Below are 17933 nucleotides of genomic sequence, written 5' to 3'. Positions count from 1 at the left end.
TGTTGATGTATGATCGCCCAAAAATATTGCCGACTTGTACGATTAGACACCACCCTTTTTTCACGATACCACGACTGCTTTTTCACGCACCATCAAAAAAAGCGAGCGTCCGTCAGCTGGCATCTTGGCCATGCCCAAGACGCCTCGATGCTCGTTTGTGTTATCCCTTGATTTTCTGCTGCATTGCATTGGCGTTGGCACAGGAGGGATCCTGGACTGGAGGCATTCAGTCTGGGTGGTTTGATTCAGACGAAAAGAATAAGATTTTTCTCATCCCGCGACACTACATAGATTGCTCGTGGCATGGTCGACGGCAACGCGCAGGTCGACTTCGCCGTTTTTTAATGGAAGCAACTTAGATGCATGAGGGTCCCAGACGGTGGGAACGGGGAAGGATGCGTTCGTCGCCTCTTGGACAGTTGGTCGGGAGGGGCTTTGGCGAGTGATGAACTGCGAAAACAGGTTTGCGACACCACCTGGTCAGGGTGGCCAGGTTGATCACTCCATTATTACTCTGGCTTAAGTTTAGGGTTTGATGCGAGCTTAGCAGGTATTAGTATGAGAGCAATGCCAAACCTGATTTCATGAACAACATCTCATCGCTGCGATTTGTGAAAAATTTGCCAACGTGCCTGGGCCCCATATTTGGTCGAAAAACAAGAAACTTTTGTACATGTACAATACCTGCGTCTTCGCGTCTACGGTTCTACGTCGACATTCATTATTACTGATGACCACGGCCATGTAACACAGAATGCTACAGCTTGGGCTGTTCGCCCTTGAGCAAAATGCCAGGCACGCCTCCACGGCTACCGTCGTCGCAAGAAATGTTGTCATACAGATTCGTCACATCTTCGGGCTTGTTGATCGCCCTCCACTTCCACTTCTCAGTGAACACCTTGTCGCCTCTGCCCTCCAGCACATTCACAATCTCCCTGCCCAACACAGGCAGGAACTTGAAGCCGTGACCGCTGCCGCCCGTGGCGACAAACAGGTTCTTCGCCTCGGGGTGGTGGCAGATCAAGAAGTCGCCCGTCTGGGTATCGGTGTACCAACACAGCCGCGTCTTTACGAACGGGCGGTCGTGGATCGCGGGGATCGGGACGATGGTGCGGACGGCGGTGCGCAGCGCATCCTCTCCCTCTTTCGGGACCTGGAGGTTGGGGTCGGTGATGTGCGTCGCGGGCAGGGAGACGGTGCTCTTCTTCGCGGAGGACGAGGGAGATGGGTGAGGGATCGGTGTCGGGTTGAGGTAGCCGTACGCGTGGCGGGCGACCTTGACCTGCAGTCCTGACGGAGGGATCATGAAGAGTCCTGTGCTGAAGTTGAGAGTCACAGGCATCTTGGAGAGGATCTCGAGCTCGGAGGGGGTGATGTCAATGTATCCGAGCACTTGGCCGGTCGCGATGGCCTGGCCTGAGAGATCGACAAGCTGGCCCGTCCAAGCACCGGCGGCGACAATGACGAGGTCGGCCAAAAGGACACGGCCATCGGTAAGCGTTGCGCCGGTGACGGTGGAGGCGGAAGAGTAGTTTAAGCGGGCAGCGGTGCCAGAGACGAAGTTTACGCGGCGAAGGGCCTCGACGCGGCGGGCGAGGTACTTCATTGACTCGCCAGCGTCAGCCCAGCCAGCCAAAGGGTTGATGTAGCCCCATGTTCCAGGGGCGATCGGGGTGCCAAGGTGTTCGCGGATTGCCTCGGGGGTGGGAAGCTCTTTGATGATCTTATCGCCATCGGCCCCTGCGAGGGAGACGACGTTGTTGTAGCTTTCGCGGACGTATTCGAGACTGGTCTTTTTTGGTGGTGATGATGTAGTTGAGGCTGCGGGGGAAGGGGACTTGGGGTCGGCGACGAGACACAAGCCGGATTGCCGATACCGGCCTTCACCTCCAAGGTCTGAAGGGTTTGTGGTCTTGCGCCATTCCGTCTGCGCTTCGGCGGCGAGGCGAGCATAGGCTGGATCGGCGTAGTCTGAGCGAATGATGCGAGAAGAGTCAACGCTGGCGGCGTCTTCACTTGGACCGGGGACGGGGGAGCGGTCGAGAACGGTGATCTTGGTGGAGGCGTAGCGGGGGCGGAGGGCGAGTTCGTGGGCTGTCGTCAGGCCGAAGACGCCGGAGCCGATGATGAGAATCGAAGAGGGGGGTTCGGCGGGGTCTGCCATTGTCGCGTGTCTGTGTGTTCGTGCGACGCGAGGGACCTCAGTACAGGATGCGATTGTGCGACTCAGGACGGTACCACAAGGTGGGAGGTAGATCACGGTTCGCGATTGGAAGATTCTGCGAAAGTGTCAAACTGGCAACACCAGACGAATTGGAAAAGGGAGAGATTTGCTGCGTAACTTTAAAAGGGCACGGTGGGAGAGGAGGAGAGACGGGGAACGGGGAGGCGGTGGTTGGGGGAGGAGAACGTTGAAGGGGATCACCCCGGACCGGCGCAATATCGGAGTCGAAATTTGCGGTGTCGTGGTTTATCGGCTTGCCTTACTCGTTATCGCGGGGAACACCGTTCTTCTATCGTAAGTTTTTGCAGCACGACTGCGGGCGGGCCGGGCTGGAACTTGGCGTCCCCTGGCTTTCGGGCGTGGGGCCGGGACTGAACTTTTTGGAGATCCCAATGCCGGTGGTGGGGGCCGTAGAATGTGTTGGCTTTCCATTTGGTTCAGAGCCCGGCCGCTTGGCCTATTCGTACTTGGAGGTTGTACGGATGTAGGGTTCGATGTGCAGGATGGGGCGGTGGGTAAGGTGTATCGTGTCGCTCTGCGGTAAACTGTCCGCGAGGGATTCCGCGCCTTTGAAGCTTGGCGGCAGCATCTTGGTGTCGGGTGCTGGTCAATGTGATGTTCGGAATCGGAAGCTAGATCCGGCGGCGCTCGGCTCGGGCTACTCAAATCCAACGGCATGGTGTTGTTGTTGGTTCCTCAAATCCCACCCCTGCGGTGTCCATGTGCAAGGTGTTTGCGGTGAGGAGGCATTCAATGCTAAATGACCAATCGATACTTATTGGTCTCCTTCTAACACGGCGTGCCTTCCTTCCCTTTGCGTCGCAACTTCCTCACCTCGCGCCTGCCTGGAGCTAAACCGACCCTACAACAGGCACTTGTGCTTCACTTCAACTCAACAAGGCCCAATGGTCTAGTGGTAGGATTCGCCCTTCGGGTAGTAATACTCTCAAGCATAGCTTGATTGGGCGAGGTCCCGGGTTCAAACCCCGGTTGGGCCCCTTTTTGCACATCTGGTGGTGATTCCTGCCTGGTGTTTTTGATACTGGCCGAAAGACTCATTCTAACGCTTCGGCGATAACTGCCCAAGTCACGTCGCGTTCTTTTGAGTGAGGTCTAGGCCTGGATTATGTCAGCTGCGCCGGCATTTGGAGTTTGCCTCACTGCCTTTGCGAATCACGCCCATTCGCCAATCACCCCCGGCGCCCGCGGGAATTGTGATGAGGCTGACTTGATCACCGCCGACCGTTGGGCCGTCTAAACAAGGAAATGCTGATGCAACCTGGGACAAATTAAAGCGCAGCCCTCCGTCCAAATGCCTGCCCCCCAGCCGTACGAATTGATGAAGCTGTTCGCACTAAGCACCGTGCGGGGTCATCGTCACATCCCCGCTTTCAGCTGTTGGTGCCCACGCCCACGCCGTCTTCCCTGTCTCAAACCACCGACGCTCACTCACCAAAACTTCCTTCACAAACAACTCGTCACCACCACATATCCAACATAAAAAATATGGTGAGAAACTTACGCTCCGGCCGCCCGAGATACTCCTATTTATGAAGCTAAGCACAATGTTCAGGCTGCTGCTGGGTTGACTGAAGAGCAAAGGGCGCAATACAAGGAGGTCTTTGACCTGTTTGTGAGTTTCTCCCTCCCGCTTCCCCTTTCCATCAGGCTGGCGCCATGCCGAGCCTGATTTTTTTGGGCTGGCCTACGTCGACCTTCGACGACACCGGAGTTCCTCATTTTGCTAACTCGACAACAGGACAAGGACGGGACCGGTCAGTAACAACACCCTTTTTCGAGCCGCGAACTTGCTGCGCCCCCTTTTTCTGGACGACAGTCGGGAATTATTTTTTAAACTCGATCGAATCTTTTTTTTTTTCCTTAAATCCGCTCGGGAACGGCGTGGCTTAGACCGTTCCATCTCATCTCGGATTTGCTGCAGTTCCCTTTTTGCTTTCTCATCCCAACCCCAAACTGACATTGTTTCTGCAGGTGACATCACCGCCCAGGAGTTGGGAGAGGTCATGAGGTCCCTGGGTCTGAACCCCAGCGACACGGAGTTGACGGACATGGTGAACGAGGTCGACGCAGACAACAACGGCACGATCGACTTCAATGGTACGTCGTTGCGGTTGCATGGATATGAAGCATCTCGAAACGGGCAGCTAACTCGACTCACTAGAATTCCTCAACTTGATGGCGGTAAAGGTGCAGGTCGGCGACGCTGAGGAGGAGCTCAAGAACGCCTTCAAGGTGTTCGACCGCGACGGCAGCGGCACCATCTCGGCCGAGGAGCTGCGACATGTCCTGAAATCGCTGGGCGAGAACATGACCAACGCCGAGATTGACGAGATGATCCAGATGGCCGACAAGAACGGCGATGGAACGATTGACTGTAAGGAGCACCCACCGCATCGACATTGCCTGCCCCCTTTGTTGTGTTTGGGCCTTTTGGCACGCACGATACCTCGTTATTTGGCAAGCAAGCTGACCTTCAACAAACAGATGATGAGTTTGCGTCTATTATGATGAAGGACTAAAAACGAAAAGAACGGGAAAGAGTCCTAGGCGGACCAGCTCTTGTTGATGATATCTTGAGTTTCATTTCCTTGATGAAGGGTGTCTTTTACAGGTCACCTCATACGGTATACAGGCAGGTAGAATGAATCTGCTTCACGTTGGACCTTCAGGTGGTCTATCTCTAAGCGATGGTTTCCTGGCGTTTCCAGCCCCCGGTTTCTTTGCCTCAGTGTGAAAGTCGACGGCTCCTGCTGCATCGTGTTGAAGCCCAGCTCTGCGCTTACTCGGACGTCAGGGCAGCCGTGTCTGCCTCGTTACGTCCCAAGTCGCTTTTGTTCCAACGGAATAGGTGGATCTACAGGTCATGTAGTATATGAACGGGGTTAACGAACACGTGCCGAAGGAAAGTTCAGTCTCCAGAGGTAACCTCGTTTTCCTTACGTACAAGAGGCCGGGGCAAGAGCACCTCTTGTCATGATGAATGTCGACGACATATTCAAGCTAAATAACACATGCATACCAGATTGGTAGCGCCGTTTCCATTGATCGCCAATGACCAGGCTGGGACAGGTTGTCCTGGCAGCTCGAGATATCTTTTGGCAGAGCGGTTAGGGAGACAACAACTCTAGCCGATTCTCTCTTTTTTGATCAGCACCGTTTGATGTGACTATCCAGCGACCCCAAGGATACCACTGCAGTCGTACATGACGGATCAACTACGCCATGCGGCGGATATGTCCCGTCATGGAGATGAGCTAGGTGATGCGGCATCGGGGGGATGACGTACTCGGAAGGGAGAGGCGTTTATGGATTGGCGTCCTCTTGTGACATTTGGTTTCGTCTGCTCCTTCCCAGTTGATACTCAAACAGGGGCTGTCGTTGGTTCGCTTGCTTGTCTGATGCCGGGTCAGGCACGACCGGCGACTTTCACTGCATTTTATTCTCCCCCCGGGAGGATGAACCGACCATCCATTTTCAGGTTTGTTCGCATACGCAAAATTGCAATGGGCATGTCGTCAAGCTAAGCGATTACCCCCGTTTCGGTTGAACACCAGGTTTATCGTCATCAAGCTGAAAAGCATGTACCCGGGATGCCATTAGAACTTGTCTACTACGGGTTACTCAAAATCAGAACGAGCCACAGTCTATCAGACGTCCCAACATACCGATTTCAACGAGTTGATTATCAGGCTTCAGCCAGATCTGTTCAGCATGCCGATCGTTCGCGGGGAATGGGCAGGGAACAGGGTTGGCAACGGACGAAGGCTCGCAACAGAAATCAGAGATGACCGTGAGCATGTAGGCGTGTACATGTCCAAAGACGAAAAAGCAGACACAGACGCAGAGAAGGGGAAAGGGAGGAAACAGTCCTAAGAGCAGGAGGGAACGTGCTGTTTCTCTTCAGGGACGTCTCAAACGAATGTCGCACACACAGCACTCGCCAATAACTCACAGTGGTCTAGACAGAACGGATCAACGGCAGACCTGTTTTGGTACTTCACTCAAATGAATCACTCAAGTCTGAAGAAACAACGGTCCAACAATCTTTTTCCGTCGCGAAGAGCAGGGAAGGAAAAAAGGAACTGTGGTTAAGACATGCAAAATCAAAACATTGATTTCGCCCGGACTTGAACCGGAGACCTTCAGTGTGTTAGACTGACGTGATAACCAACTACACCACGAAACCATTAGTTGATGCTAAGATTTGTGGTATGCATCAATATGAGGCGTGAGCATCTTGTCGCAATCCGCACCAGCACATCTCGTTCTCTCCTCCAGCACACGAGCAAGCTGCTTGATCAAGAACTCGGCGTCATCAAAGCCCACCGGGCACATCTTCCTCTTCCCGCCAGCCGGTACAAGCAGCCGTTCCTCCCTCAACGGCCAGCCCCACCTTCGTTCCCGCTCATTGTAAAAAAAAAATCGCAACTGCACTTTCCCATCTGGATTTTTTCTGTCGGACCCCACCATCGACCTCAGAGCCGCAGCCCCACCAAGCCGGCGCGGGACGTGCTCCCCCTCCAGAACTTCTATAAAGTCTCGTCGACCGCGCCATCCTTTCACCTTTTCTCTTCTTCTTTTCTTCATGTCGACAATACTTCAGTATGTCTCACCCCCTACCTTTGTCCCCCACAGCACGAACAAACGGTTTGCTAACCACCGCCCAACAGGAGAATCATTTCTATAGTATTCGACCTATTCTTGGTTCCCTAAAAGAGCCACAGATCCCACCCTGGTTGATGAGTTGTATCCTCGACACCCTAGAGTGAAGAACTCCTGGTTGCTCTCGACCTATCCGAAAGGATGGCGGCCTCGGACTTGTTTCTGGGGCTGTATAGAGAGCGGTGATGATCTCGTCCCTGTCTGCGGTCTTGCCCTTGGGCGCGCGGGCAGGGTGGGTGTCGATGGACGTCTGACAGGCGTGTCCTTTTTTCCTTTTTTTCATTGCGGGCTGGAGCATGACTCTGGTCGTGAAGAAGAAGCTTTTCTTGTGGCGTTGGGCAAGGCCTGGGCTGGATACCTACCCAGAAGTGAAGATTTTTCATGGATGAAAGTACAGCACAATACTTGTATAAACCGTGCCACGGCACAGCACTATTATGAAGTCCTTCCTTGCATTGGCTCTACCTCACCTATCATCTTTATTGCTTCCAAGTGGGAGCATTCCGAGACATTGAAGTACCCGCAAAGTATTAAGGTGAAGGTCATATCCAATCGTATTCATGCGCCTAATCCCAAGAACCACTCTGTTGATATACAACCAGGCCAAATGCTATAAAATACAAGTTCATTGTGGTGTGCCCATTTACTCGGCAACCCAGACGGCGCTCATGCCCATACCGGTACCGATACACATGGAAGTGTTACCAATCTTCTTGCCCGTGCGCTTAAGCTCGTACAGCAGGGTGGAGACCTGTCGCGCGCCAGTGCAGCCCAGAGGGTGGCCAAAGGCGATGGCACCGCCCTTGGGGTTGACCTTCTCGAACGGAATGCCGAGCTGCTCGGCACTCCACAGACACTGGGAGGCAAACGCCTCGTTGATCTCGTAAATATCGACGTCCTCGGTGGCGATGCCAGCGAGGGCGTTGGCCTTGGGGATGGCCTTGGCAGGACCCTGTCCCATCAACAAGGGCGGCAGACCAACAATGGCAGCCGACACGAACTTGCCGAGGATGGGCTGGCCGAGACGCTCGGCAGTGGAGCGCTTCATGAAGAGAACGGCAGCGGCACCGTCGGAAACCTGAGAGGCGTTACCGGCGTGGATGCTGCCGTCCTTGGCGAAGGCAGGCTTAATCTTGCCCAGGGACTCAGCGGTGACGCCAGCGCGGACACCGTCGTCCTTTGCGACGGTGATCTCCTTGGTCTCGCCGGTCTTGGGGTCCTCCCACTTGACGGTGAGAGGGGCAATCTCCTGATCAAAGAGACCCTCCGCCTGGGCCTTTGCGGCCTTGGCGTAGGAGGAGGCGGCGAAGGCATCCTGCTTGGTGCGGGCAATGCCGAGGTCGCGGGCCATGTCCTCGGAGAGAACACCCATGGGAACCTTGCAGTTAGCGGCCTGGGGGGTGTTCTCAAGCTGCTCGGAGAATTCGGAAACGGCGCCAGGGCTGGAGAACTGTCAGTTAGCTTCTGGAAATAGTGGTAGTCGAGATGTGAACCTACCCGTATTGCGTGGACATGCTCTCAACACCGGCGCCAATGCCGATCTCGATCATGCCGGTCTTGATCTGGTTGATGACGTCGACGCAAGCCTGCAGACCAGAAGAGCACTGGCGGTTGAGGGTGCGGACGGCAGTGGTCTCGGGGAAGCCAGCGACGAGGGCAGCGGCGCGCATCTCGGTAGCACCACCGCCGGGGGCAAGGACAGTGCCGACGGCGATATCCTCGACGAGGGCAGGATCGATCTTGGAGCGCTCAAGGAGAGCCTTGAAGGCGCCGGCGACGAGGTCGGCAGCCTGGGTGTCCTTGAAGCCACCCTTGCCACCCTTTGTGAAGGCCGTTCGGAGGGCTGCGGTAACAACAACCTGGGGAGAGGAGTGTTAGAAAGGGTTATTCTCCGCGTGTGCCGAGGTTTGGAGCTTACATCGTCGGCGTTCTTCTGGAGGAGCTTCTCCTTGTTGCTGCCGCTGGAGAACTGGCCTCCCAGCTGAGTCAATCTCTCGAGAGCTATTCAGACATGACTGTTAGCATCGCAGACAATCATCGGGAAGCCAATGCAAGCTACTCACCACCCATTTTGTGTAGATGTGAAGCTTTAAAGATTGGTGGATATAGTAAACAAAGAGATGCTGGGGATGTGAAGGTATGCAGCGGTAGATGGGAGAGGATAAGTATGTAAAGGATAAGAAAAAGGTCTACGACGGGGACTAGGTATGGATCGGATCTCAGATTGGCAGACGAGCCTCGGATGTTCAGAGCAGGCGTGACAAAGGAGCCGCGACGTGGTGGCAGTTCGAGAAACCAGCGGTGCTGGGGGCCGTGGGCGCTGATGTCAGCTGGGGTATCTGCAATTCCGACCGAGGCATTCTCAAAGGCCACACCGCATTGGTGCGAAACGACCAAGGTTGGGGGGGACCCGCTTAACCCGCACGCGCTAGCACCGACTGCGCTGGAGGCTTTCACATGCCACTTTTCTCGCATGTTTCCTGCTGCGATTCGTGCTGTACCTTAGGAACGGAGTACCTCACTCAGTGCAGTATGCTGCTGCTGCTGCTGCAACAGCTCCACTGGGCTTGCCTTTGCCTCCGCATCCCCCATACTGCGACCTTCGTTGCGGGGGAAGACGACGCTATTGGACGTCGCTGAAGGAACGCTGCCGAGACCGTCGCAAAGGTCAATGGTCTGCGTCACAAGCATCTGCGCCTGATCACCAATTCTGCCTTTTTTTTTTCTCGTCACGGGACACATGATTAGAGTACTGACATAAACTCCTCGAGCTGGAATAACAATCACGGTGAGCGGACTATGTGGCTGGATCAGACCGACCTCCCGCCTTCACCTTGCAAAACTGCGGCCGGTGCTTTGTCTGCTGCAATTCCGACCGAGTGGGACACGTGTTTGCTTGGCTTTGAAGATTGTTAGATCCGTGTATGGGGTTACCCCGTGTTTTCCGTCATTTTCCCATGTGAAGATGCACCGCGAGTCAACAGCCTACGCCAATAGGAGGTGGCCGCTGCAAGAATGTTGCTCACAGGGCCAGGACATTGCCGCAAATGGATGGCCATGTTCATGTGCACGGGTGCAGGTCGAGACATGACGTCGTTGGGGATTAAGAAATCATCGTGAGCAATAGTACAAACATCATTCTACAGATCTATCATCGTGGCCCGTCGTGGAGGACCTCTACAATTTCGCTACCGGCTGGATGAGCGACAACCTCTCCTTCAGCGCCGCCTCGGCCTCTTTCTCTATCCTGGGCACCAGGTCCTTGACCGAGGGGATATCATGAATCAGTCCAATGACCTGACCGGCTGTCCAGACCTATGTTTTCCCATGTTAGCAGTTATTCTGTGTGCAAGCCGCGCGTGAAAACACTTACGCCATAGTCCGGATCACCAGTGATAAACACCTCCTTCCCGCGCTTCCCGCTAACCAGCGGCGCGATCTCGGAGAACTCGCCCGAGGTGCTCTCCTGCTCGACCTTGATCGCCTCCTCCGTGACCTTGTTGCGGTACAGGCGCGTCGTGTTCCTCCACCGCCTCAGCAGCAGCGCCGTGTCCGTCTCCTGCGCCTTGACGATCTCCTCCTTGATCTTGTGGTGGATTGGCGCCTCCAGCGTGCACATGAAGCGCGTGCCCATGTTGATGCCGCACGCGCCCAGGCACAGCGCCGCCGCGAGCCCCTCGCCGTCCGCGAAGCCGCCGCTCGCGATGAACGGCACCTTGAGCGACTGCCGCGCGCGCGACAGCAGGATGAAGTTGGTGATGTCCGACTCGCCCACGTGGCCCGCGCACTCGAAGCCGTCGATGCTGAGGAAGTCGACGCCCAGCTTCACGGCGCTCTGCGCGTGCCGGATCGTCGTGCACTTGTGCAGGATCGTGACGCCCGCCGCCTTGAGCTGCTTGATGACGGGCCCGGGCGAGTTGCCGGCCGTCTCGACGATGCGGATGCCCTCGTCGATGACGACCTGGGCGTAGGCGCCGTAGTCCGGGGGCACGAGCGCCGGCAGGAGGGTGATGTTGACGGCGAAGGGGTACTTCGTGAGGGTCTTGCAGCGGCGGATCTCCTTGCGCAGCTCTTCGGGGGTCGGGAAGATGAGGGCGGTGATGATTCCCAGGGCGCCGGCGTTGGAGACGGCCGAGGCGAGGTCGGCTGTGCCGACGTGCTGCATGCCGCCCTGGACGATGGGTACTATCGAGGAGAAAGAGAGCGTGTCAGCGCGGTCGGGTTCTCATCCAAGTGGTGGCCTGAAATGCATTGTGACGCTCGCTCTGATGTGTTGTGCACTCCCATACCCAGTCCTCCGCCGTCATCTATCTCGAGTCTTGACGTACCTTTGATACCCAACCGTCGGGTCAGCTCAGTGTTGAAAGGCATGGTTGGGCGACAGCTTTGCGGACACGTTCTCTGATCTCTATTTTCTGTGGAACACACAACGCACACAAAAGACGGATCTAAGAGGGATGCGGGAAAGGAGGAAACAAGAGCTGCACGCTTTCTAGACTACGTGGTGTAGGAAACAGGTTAAAGCAGCGCAATAAAAGTAGAGGCGCAGCGATTCTGACGGCAGTCTAGCTGACTCGGTCCGGCCGTGGACGAGGACCAGAAGACGCCCAGCCCCGGTCGGTCGCTTGTGGGGTACCGAGGTAACTCGGCCTCCACCATTTCCCCCGCGTCTCCAGGCCAATTTATCGATTAGACAACACCTGAATGAGCTGGGGTAATTAGGGGGGAAAGGTCGTCTCACATGGCCACCACGAAGTTCCGTCCACGGGACTGTTTCCGTGGACAGCTGGCTTGACCCTTGGGCGCCGTTTTGACAGTCTGATATGCGGCAACCGTTCTGACAGAGAATGGCCATGGGAGGGTCGCACGAGAGTCTTCAGAACTGACTGCTACGGAGGATATGCACCGCAGCTTATTCCTGTTTTCTCTCACTCAGGCCACCCTCAACCGTGTCAGTGCTGACGCTGTGCTCCCCTCCATCACCAGCCGACCTTTGATTCCCATCCTTGATACCACAGCCCGGCCTTCTTGGTACCCGATTGCCAGTTGGCCGAGGCCTTGTCCGTTGGACGACAGGCGCTCTCTGCCATCGCCCCATCTGGCCCCGATCTGGCGGCTCCTTGGTGCTTGAGTGGCACAGCGTTCAGGTTGCGCGACGCGGATCCGACGTCCAGGGACGTCATCTGGCGCTGGCTTTCGGTCATGGGCCTTTGCGACTCGTGTTCTATTCTGCACAGGACTATTGCCCGACGCCAGCGCCGTGATACGGATCCGGCCGTCGGCGGGCCATGGTGGGCCACACGGCCGAGCCGGAGGCCCCCTGAAGAGAAGCCCAAGTGCAACCCTGGAGCGGGCGAATGGGGCCCGGCATGTTCGTCATACACGGCAGGCCCACCGCAGCGGGAGCGGAGATTTCTCATGGAACAACACTGGACTGGACTGGACTCTCGGGCTGCGATCCGCTTGAAAGTGACCTGCGTGCCCTGCACCGGGTTCGAGTGTAGTGAGTCCGGCAGGCTGCAATAATTCCACACTTATGCATCCTTCCTCATTGAGAAGTGCCTTCTGGGACCGTCCAATCTCCACCCTGGCGGTGTCCGTTGGGCCTCTGGAGCTGGGTCTTGCTGCAGGTCATGCCAACGCCCGGAACACGTTCGCCATCGATACAACCAACATGGGGCTGGCTGGGTCTTTCTTGCTTTTCCCCACTGGAAGTTGTAATACTCCTCATCTTAATGTGGCCTTGGCACCTACGTCGCAGAAGTCGTCCTTGATGTCGATCTTTGGTCTTTCCGTTGCGTAGCCCTGATCGACTTGCAGCATCGACCGACGTGCGAAATCGGATCGCAAAACACACACATCTTTTGGGCGATCTGCGAGGACCCTGGGCATAGACGTGTCACTGTGTGCTCATGTGACAGCCAGAGAGTTGTAAATCTATTCCGTGAGGTCATTGCTATAACTGTATGGCGAGGTTGACGTGATGGCCCGCATCGATACACGAAACTGGCGACAACACATGTCCCTGAACATCGAGAGCCATTGAATTTTCTCTTTGGAACGTTGGCCTGAACCGCCTCACATTTCTACTCGTGCCTGGGCATTGCCCCTGAAGGACTTGACCCTTTCGAAGCGATCGATACGACCACCAGCTCGTTGGCAATCTTGCGGGCGATGGCATGCAGAGAAGCCAAAGAACAACTCCGCATGCATCCAAAGCAGGGCTTGTGGAAGCGGCCAGACGATACAAGACAGATGATGTGGCAAACACAGCCAGGGCGTGTTTTTCTTCTGCTAGCGACACGTAGGTCACTAGAAAAAAATAAGGTGCGGATGAGGTGCTGTGCAAATCTGTGGCATCCTTGCTCCGGAAGTCTTCATACGGCTGCCCGTCTGCAATTCTGGCAGGGTCTGGCGAGACACGAGCGGGAGATGTACATTTGACGCCGGCTTCTTACATCAGAAACGGCCTAGCTGCCGTTGCTGCGTTGGCCGCCTCGCAGGGCAGGGCATGGCGCCCAAGAGTTGACAAGCAATCGCGCGAGGCCGGTCGAGTTGCTGGCGTTGCTTGACTTGCTCCCTAACAACTTGCGGCACCTGTCAGACCAACCCGTCAGTCTCGATCATGCGCTGTTACGCGATTGTCGATGATGCTGGCGGGCAAGTCGGGGATGGTCGGGTATGCAGGCTCCGCCGAGACACGCAGCCTCCTGCAGTAGCGAGTTCTCCGTCTTTGGCTGTTGAAAGTCAGGCTCTTGTCATGCAAAGGCAGGCATTATTTGACTGTATGTACTTCTGGTGGGAACCCGTCCGTGCCGGACGGAAGAAATATCACGAAAAAAAAGAAATGTTGTAACCGTTGTTCGTCACGAGGATAGCAGAGAGGCTTGAAGTAGTCAAGGGTCGCTCGGATTTTGAGATTGTTATGGTCGGTTCGATATCCCGTTTGCCATTGGCTCTGCCACCTGTGTGTAACTCGGGAGGAGATAACGGCCTTTGTCTCTTTCTGCAAAAAAAGGCAAACATGTATGGCGACGGGATGGAACGTGGGCAGATGCAATGTGTAATCTGGAGTTGCCGGATTGCTGCTGACCGCCTCTCTCCACCTCCCGCCCATGTGCTGAACGCTCTCGTCCTCTGTGCGCGCGTCAACTTCGCTTCTGATATCTTCATTTCAAAAATAGGACCGCCCTAAAGGACTTAGCCGAAAGTTAAGAACGGTAAAGATGGCGCGTGTATTTAGGATGCTGCCGTAGCTGCGGCAGATGTTAAACTGCCAGGGGATTGATACCGCTGCTCATTGCTGTCGCCAGTCTCCAATGGACTTACACGGATGGCACGTCTGCAAAACTTCCGACGGCACGTCCAAGCGTCGACATTGGAGCGTGATAGGGCCGATAGAGACACGTCGGAGCGTCTCTCTTCGGAGAAACGTATCTTTTCACTACCTCTTTGGTAGCATGTTTCGTGAGGTGAAGAGTGGACCAAAGAAAGGAGACAGAGGATATGGTAGGTCCGGGGGATGTTGGAAACGGTCCCGACGGGTTGGTCAAGCAGGCCGGGCAGTCCAGTCGACCAGATGGACCCTTGTTCTGTTGCTTAGGCGGTCCTGCACTCTTCTGCAAAGTCAAGGTCCAGCGCCCCCGTTCCTGCTCCTAGTCAGGGCCCGGCCAGGGCTAAACGCCGATCCGCGAGCAAACATTGGGGCGGATCGGTACAGCCGAGTTGCGAGATGGCCTTTGGTCCTCGCCGGCCAGAGAGGTGTTCATGTTCATTTGACCACTCCAGTCTATCCCAAAGTCCCAGTGTCGGCAGCCGTTGGATTGCGTGACTGCAGCGGCTTTGTTGGTGTAGCGAGAGGGCGGCAGAGACCCTGCGACTGGCGCAGGAGAAGAGGACGTGAGGTCGCATTTGAGTACAGAGCGGTGACGAAGATCAGGAACGAGCAAGAGATTTTGAGTTCAGCGACCAGGGCAGGGTCAGAAACTTCGCCCTGCCACCTGGGCGTAAGCTTAGGTTGCGTTGCGTTGCGTTGCTTGAGCTTGAGCCTTGAGCCTTGAGCTCTGGGGCAAGGGAAGGATGGTCACGTCGCCCTGAGGCAAGGCAAAGACAGGACAGGACAGGACAGCCAGCTCAAGACAAGATGGAACCCAACACCCTTGGCCCCTGTCCAACGCCCTGGCATGGCATGGCTGCCACCTGAACACCTCCTGAAGCGTGGGAAGGGACAAGGCGGCGATCATGGCTACCGGCTCCGTCTTTTCTTTCTTTTTCCTTCCCTTCCCTTCCCTTCCCTTCCCAGGCATTGCAAACCCTCCCGACATGCAAAGTAGACGACGGGAAGGCACTATCGTTGCAACCCGAACACGGTGCACCACGCTGCACACATTGGTCGACACGGTCATGGGCTGTTGCAACATCCGTACAGTCAGTCAATCGCCTGTCATTGCCCGGCTTGCCCCCCATGCTTCATGCTTGATGCCTCCGTATTCTCTCCATCGTTCGGCGTTGACGGCCGCCAAGAGCAGCAGGTGCTCCATGCCCCTGGTTGATGATAACCTCATCACGTCAATGACTCTGGTGCCCCGGACTTGGAACTGTGCTCCAACACCTCGTCTCTGTCTCTCACCGCATCGTTGGTCACGTTGACACTGTACATTGCACGCTGCGCATTGCGCATTGCATATGGCGTCGACGCTGATACCGATAACGAAAAGTCTCCCTCCCCGGCCCCGAACACTTGCTTCCGCCCTCGCCGCGGAGTCACGTCCTCTCCCCACGTTTCCCGCCGATAGGAAACTCTAACAGACGCATTCGAAAAGACGGTGAAGATGATGGGACTCCACGAAGGAAGAGCAGAGGAGCAGAGGAGCAGAGGAGCAGAGCACAGCCAGCCCAGAGGGAACGATCAACACGCTAACACTGAAGAATTAAACCGCCGCCAAAGCTTCGCTTCGTTGTGGACGGACTTCCCGTATTGCAAGTTGAACCTTCACGACGTTAGCCTGCCGATAGTGGGGGAGAGACGAACGACGGTGATGGCAAAGCCGCGCGAAAACACCACAAGTCGCAGTCCCGCCGCCTGGTGCCAGGACAAGGGCAGCTTTTGCAGGTCCACTTCCAGCTGCCAGTCCTGCGTATCCGTACGGATACATGGTACTGCTCTTTTCCCACCCAACCTTGATCCCGCAGCGCCTGCGGCAGCTCAACACCAGCCAAACGACACAAACCCAACGCCGACCAGCCCCGGCTTCCCGGTTCCATCACCCCCCTTTTCCTGTTCCCTTCGTTTCGGGGAAGCATGACGGTTCCTTAGTACAGGAAGCCAAGAGCAGAGGGACCCTCCGGCTGGAGCTCTTTTCATCCCCGATGCCATAAACGGACCACCAGAGGCCACCAAGGCCGCCAATGCCACTTTGCTACATGCCAAGGCATGCAGTACACTACGGGCCAACTTTGACGGCCACTGCTGCAGGCTGGACGGGCCACACATCCACCAGCATGCGGCCGAGACTGTATTCGTACACAGGTACGGATATGGATACCTTACGCAGGATCCGTAGGTAGTGGGGGAACTGCGCAGCCGGAGCTACCTATGTGAGCAGCAGCAGCTGTAGGCTGTCCATAGCTCTGCATTTCCGCACGTTAGCTGCACCAGAGCTGCATTCGCTCAAGCCCGCCCGCCGCCTGTCAGTCTGGCCGATCCCGTCCGTTCTACGGATGCACCGCGGCGACAACGAACCGGGAACTCACGACAGCAGCCCTCAGCCCAAGTCAAGTCCCCCAAGTCCCTGATCTGCTCTAAGCCCGAACCAGTGAGCTTAGCTGTTCATATGAGACCCGGCCAAACAGCCGCACGTACCTTGCCTTGCGGGATCCCTTACGAGAGGTACTTTGCCTGTCCTTGCTGTCGACAAAGCAGCTGTCGTTCACCCGGAACATGGATGATGGGTCGACTTGAAGCTGAGCAGTCAACAAGCACTAGGTAATAGTAGTAGCACAATTCAAGCACAACTACCGCTGGCAACTACATACCTTACACTACCTTACTTCGCCTGTTGGCCTCGACAACTACCGAACTACCGAGATAGATGTTGCAATCATTTTCACAATTCGCCGCCTTATCCACCTGCATCAATCAGCATCCGCGAACAGTACAATCACTCGCAGCAGTAGCAGCAGCAGCAGCAGCATCATCATCATCATCATCATCATCAAAGCCCGCAGCAGCAGCGTCAGCGTCAGCATCGGCATCATCTGTGGTCTGGCCATATCTGCACCGCACCGCGTATGGCATGTATGCCCTTCCATACCTTGATACCATCAGGTACAGTACCATGCCTTGCCCGGCCTGGCCTTGCCCTGCTTTGCCTTGCCTTGCCCTGCCCTGATCTTTTGCCTCACCCCACCCCAAATGACGATGAGGAGCGAGTGCTGCCCGATCCCACCCCCTTTCGCTGCCCCCTCTCCCCTCACGCTCTAAACCACTTCAGTATCGTGGTACATGCATCACTGCCTGTGGCCTTCTGCCCCCCGCCCTTTCCTGCCGCATCGCATCGAATCGACGTGGCTCGACGGCCTTTTCTCGCCTTCTCCCCTGCCCAAGAGTGACATACTTTAACAACGTCAGTCCATCTTCGTGAGGATGGTCTCGATGAGGCCCAAATCTTCTTGACCGAGTTTCCTTCAACTGCCAGATTATGGAGGCGACACCATCACCCTACCCAACCACCGCCAGCTTAGCACTACCACCCCGGCCCGTTTCGCTTCACCGGCTGGCGGAGTTGATGCCGCCGCTGAGGGGTCCCGGCGTTATTAGCCCAAACCCCCAGACAGAAACCCATTCCTGCGTAGTGCGTACCACTTGCTTGCTGCGCACCTCGTCAAGTACATACAGTTGCTACATAGCTAGAGCTCAAAAGCTATGCTGTGCTGTGGATGGATTCTGCTGCCCGGTGCGTGCGTGAGTGCCCAGTGCTCCTTGTTCCTCTCTCTTAAACTCTCGTGCCCAGAACTGTCCGCCGTC

General features: G+C 56.0%; 4 protein-coding genes across 4 annotated transcripts; 1 reads left to right on the top strand and 3 right to left on the bottom strand.

Annotated features, from left to right (window-relative positions):
- Positions 1–757: 757 nt before the first annotated feature.
- fap1-4 (L-pipecolate oxidase) lies at positions 758–2164 on the bottom strand (the record flags this gene model as incomplete). Its single annotated transcript, XM_037329802.1, has 1 exon — positions 758–2164. One exon carries the CDS (start codon positions 2162–2164, stop codon positions 758–760), a length of 1407 nt encoding a protein of 468 aa, XP_037172495.1.
- A 1566-nt stretch (positions 2165–3730) lies between these two features.
- camA (Calmodulin) lies at positions 3731–4764 on the top strand (the record flags this gene model as incomplete). Its single annotated transcript, XM_037329801.1, has 6 exons — positions 3731–3733; positions 3798–3857; positions 3984–3999; positions 4217–4342; positions 4407–4619; positions 4730–4764. The coding sequence occupies 6 exons, from the start codon at positions 3731–3733 to the stop codon at positions 4762–4764; spliced, it is 453 nt and encodes a 150-aa protein (XP_037172373.1).
- A 2786-nt stretch (positions 4765–7550) lies between these two features.
- On the bottom strand, positions 7551–8977 carry CGCA056_v014558 (3-ketoacyl-CoA thiolase; the record flags this gene model as incomplete). Its single annotated transcript, XM_037329800.1, has 4 exons — positions 7551–8349; positions 8405–8766; positions 8826–8908; positions 8971–8977. The coding sequence occupies 4 exons, from the start codon at positions 8975–8977 to the stop codon at positions 7551–7553; spliced, it is 1251 nt and encodes a 416-aa protein (XP_037171582.1).
- A 1107-nt stretch (positions 8978–10084) lies between these two features.
- Positions 10085–11278, bottom strand: CGCA056_v014557 (Nitronate monooxygenase; the record flags this gene model as incomplete). The annotated part of the gene is made up of 3 exons (XM_037329799.1): positions 10085–10222; positions 10281–11092; positions 11236–11278. 3 exons carry the CDS (start codon positions 11276–11278, stop codon positions 10085–10087), a joined length of 993 nt encoding a protein of 330 aa, XP_037172375.1.
- Between the last annotated feature and the right edge of the window lie 6655 nt (positions 11279–17933).

Source organism: Colletotrichum aenigma, assembly GCF_013390185.1.
Source record: "Colletotrichum aenigma strain Cg56 chromosome Unknown KSG_Cg56_contig10, whole genome shotgun sequence".
Taxonomy (NCBI): Eukaryota; Fungi; Ascomycota; class Sordariomycetes; order Glomerellales; family Glomerellaceae; genus Colletotrichum; species Colletotrichum aenigma.
This window is presented reverse-complemented; position numbering and strand designations above follow the sequence as displayed.